General features: G+C 31.5%; 1 protein-coding gene across 1 annotated transcript; it reads left to right on the plus strand.

Moving 5' to 3' along the window:
• The first annotated feature begins 364 nt into the window (after positions 1 to 364).
• Positions 365 to 1114, plus strand: LOC122850505 (baculoviral IAP repeat-containing protein 7-A-like). The gene has a single exon (XM_044149640.1). It carries the CDS (start codon positions 365 to 367, stop codon positions 1112 to 1114), a length of 750 nt encoding a protein of 249 aa, XP_044005575.1.
• The last annotated feature ends 695 nt before the right edge of the window (positions 1115 to 1809 follow it).

The raw sequence follows: 1809 nt of genomic DNA on the forward strand, positions 1-1809 counted from the left end.
ATTGTTGCTCTTCATTATTTCGCGAATGGTGGGAGGCTCGACGGATTTCTCCGATTATTTACGAATGATGTTGAACGGAACGACCGATATATTTTAAGAATGTTTAAAAAAATTGTTAGTAGACGTAAGAATTATAAACATAAGAAAAAATTTCATTTCCTTACTGGTAGTGGATCTAAAATACAATCATCTATTTGTAATCGAAATTAAATAAATTAATTAATAAAAAAACATGTGTGGAATTTTTATTGGAAAATAAGTAGTTTATAAATTGGGGAATTGCATCCATTGGTTCAGGTGAAAACTCCCCTCCCATATTATCAAAAAATGTACCCGTCGTCTCTTACGACAACTAGTTTTAAAAATGACGTCTTCAGTAGAGGATAGAAAACGTAGATATAATAAATATATTTATCGAGTAGAAGAAACTAGACAAAAAAGTATAGAGCTATCACCGATAGCAGATATTTGTGATCCTGTAAGATTTTCTGCTGCTGGATTTTATTATACTGGTTATGGATCTAAGTTGAAATGTTTTGAGTGTTGTGTTGAAATTGACGAATGGAGTCGAGGTGACAATCCATGGCTAGATCATCAACGTGCTAAGGCAAGCTGTCGTTTTATTAGAAATATAGCTTGTGGTAATGTTCCTAGAGGAGTAAGCCCACAACTTATACCTATGGAAGGTGATCCACATTGTATACCTACAGATTTTCGTGCTTCGTATCGTGTTCCATCTACTTCAAGAGAAGAAGACCGTACATTTTATGCTGAATTTTATATTGATCTTGAAATGGAAGAATATTCTAATCCTCCAATTGAAGAACATTGTGTTGGAATATCTACTACACCTCCAGCGGAAAAAGATCTGGTCTCATATGAATCACGATTAAATACATTTTATTATTGGCCGAAATATATTTCTCAGACAAAAGAATCCATGGCTGAGGCTGGATTTTTTTATTCGTCTATAGGAGATTATGTAATTTGTCATCATTGTGGAAATGGAATTAAAGATTGGAAAAATAATGAAGATCCATGGGAAGAACATGCTAGATATTTTCCGGAATGTTATTTTCTCCGACTAATAAAAGGAAACGATTTTGTCGAATGATATTCATTGCAATACAATTTTAAAAAAAGTGAAGAAAGTACAGAAGAAAAAAAAATTAAGAAAAAGAAAGACAAAATAAAAAAAGATAAAAAAAGTAAAAAAGAAGATGATACATTTGTTTGTAAAATTTGTTATAATGAACCATTGTCTGTTATTTTTCTTCCTTGTTTACATATGGTTACATGTGTCAAATGTGCTCCAGCAATTGATGAATGTATTATATGTCGAGTTCATATACCTGGTGTCATTCAACCAATAATATCATAATTAAACAATGTCTTAATTATTCAACCTATATTTCCCAGCTGCATACAAATGAGTCATACTTGAAATTTTATTTAAAAATTGAATAATAAAATAATAAATGTCCCTGTATAATAATACACGGGTCTGACTCGTACACATTAAATGCTCGTTATAAATTAATTTAAAATTATCTGCGTCAATTCCGATTGTTAGTTTAAACATCAAAGAATAATATAAAAGTGAAAAAAAAATTTTTAACATTTTTATTCATGACAATATTGAGTATTGAACAAGTTGCTACGTTCCTGTAAAAAAAAAAAAAACACGAAGCCTGACTTGAACACTAGCACTACAAACATGGCCGCCCTACACTAACACTTATTTGACTCACACGCATTCTCCATTCAAACTTTTGCTGGGACTTTTGCTGCCGCTGCAGCGCTATAAAC

The sequence above is a fragment of the Aphidius gifuensis genome, linkage group LG2 (assembly GCF_014905175.1).
Source record: "Aphidius gifuensis isolate YNYX2018 linkage group LG2, ASM1490517v1, whole genome shotgun sequence".
Taxonomy (NCBI): Eukaryota; Metazoa; Arthropoda; class Insecta; order Hymenoptera; family Braconidae; genus Aphidius; species Aphidius gifuensis.

Excerpts from the sequence above, each read along its gene's own strand:
- LOC122850505 (XM_044149640.1), top strand. The coding sequence starts at position 365 with ATGACGTCTTCAGTAGAGGATAGAAAACGTAGATATAATAAATATATT.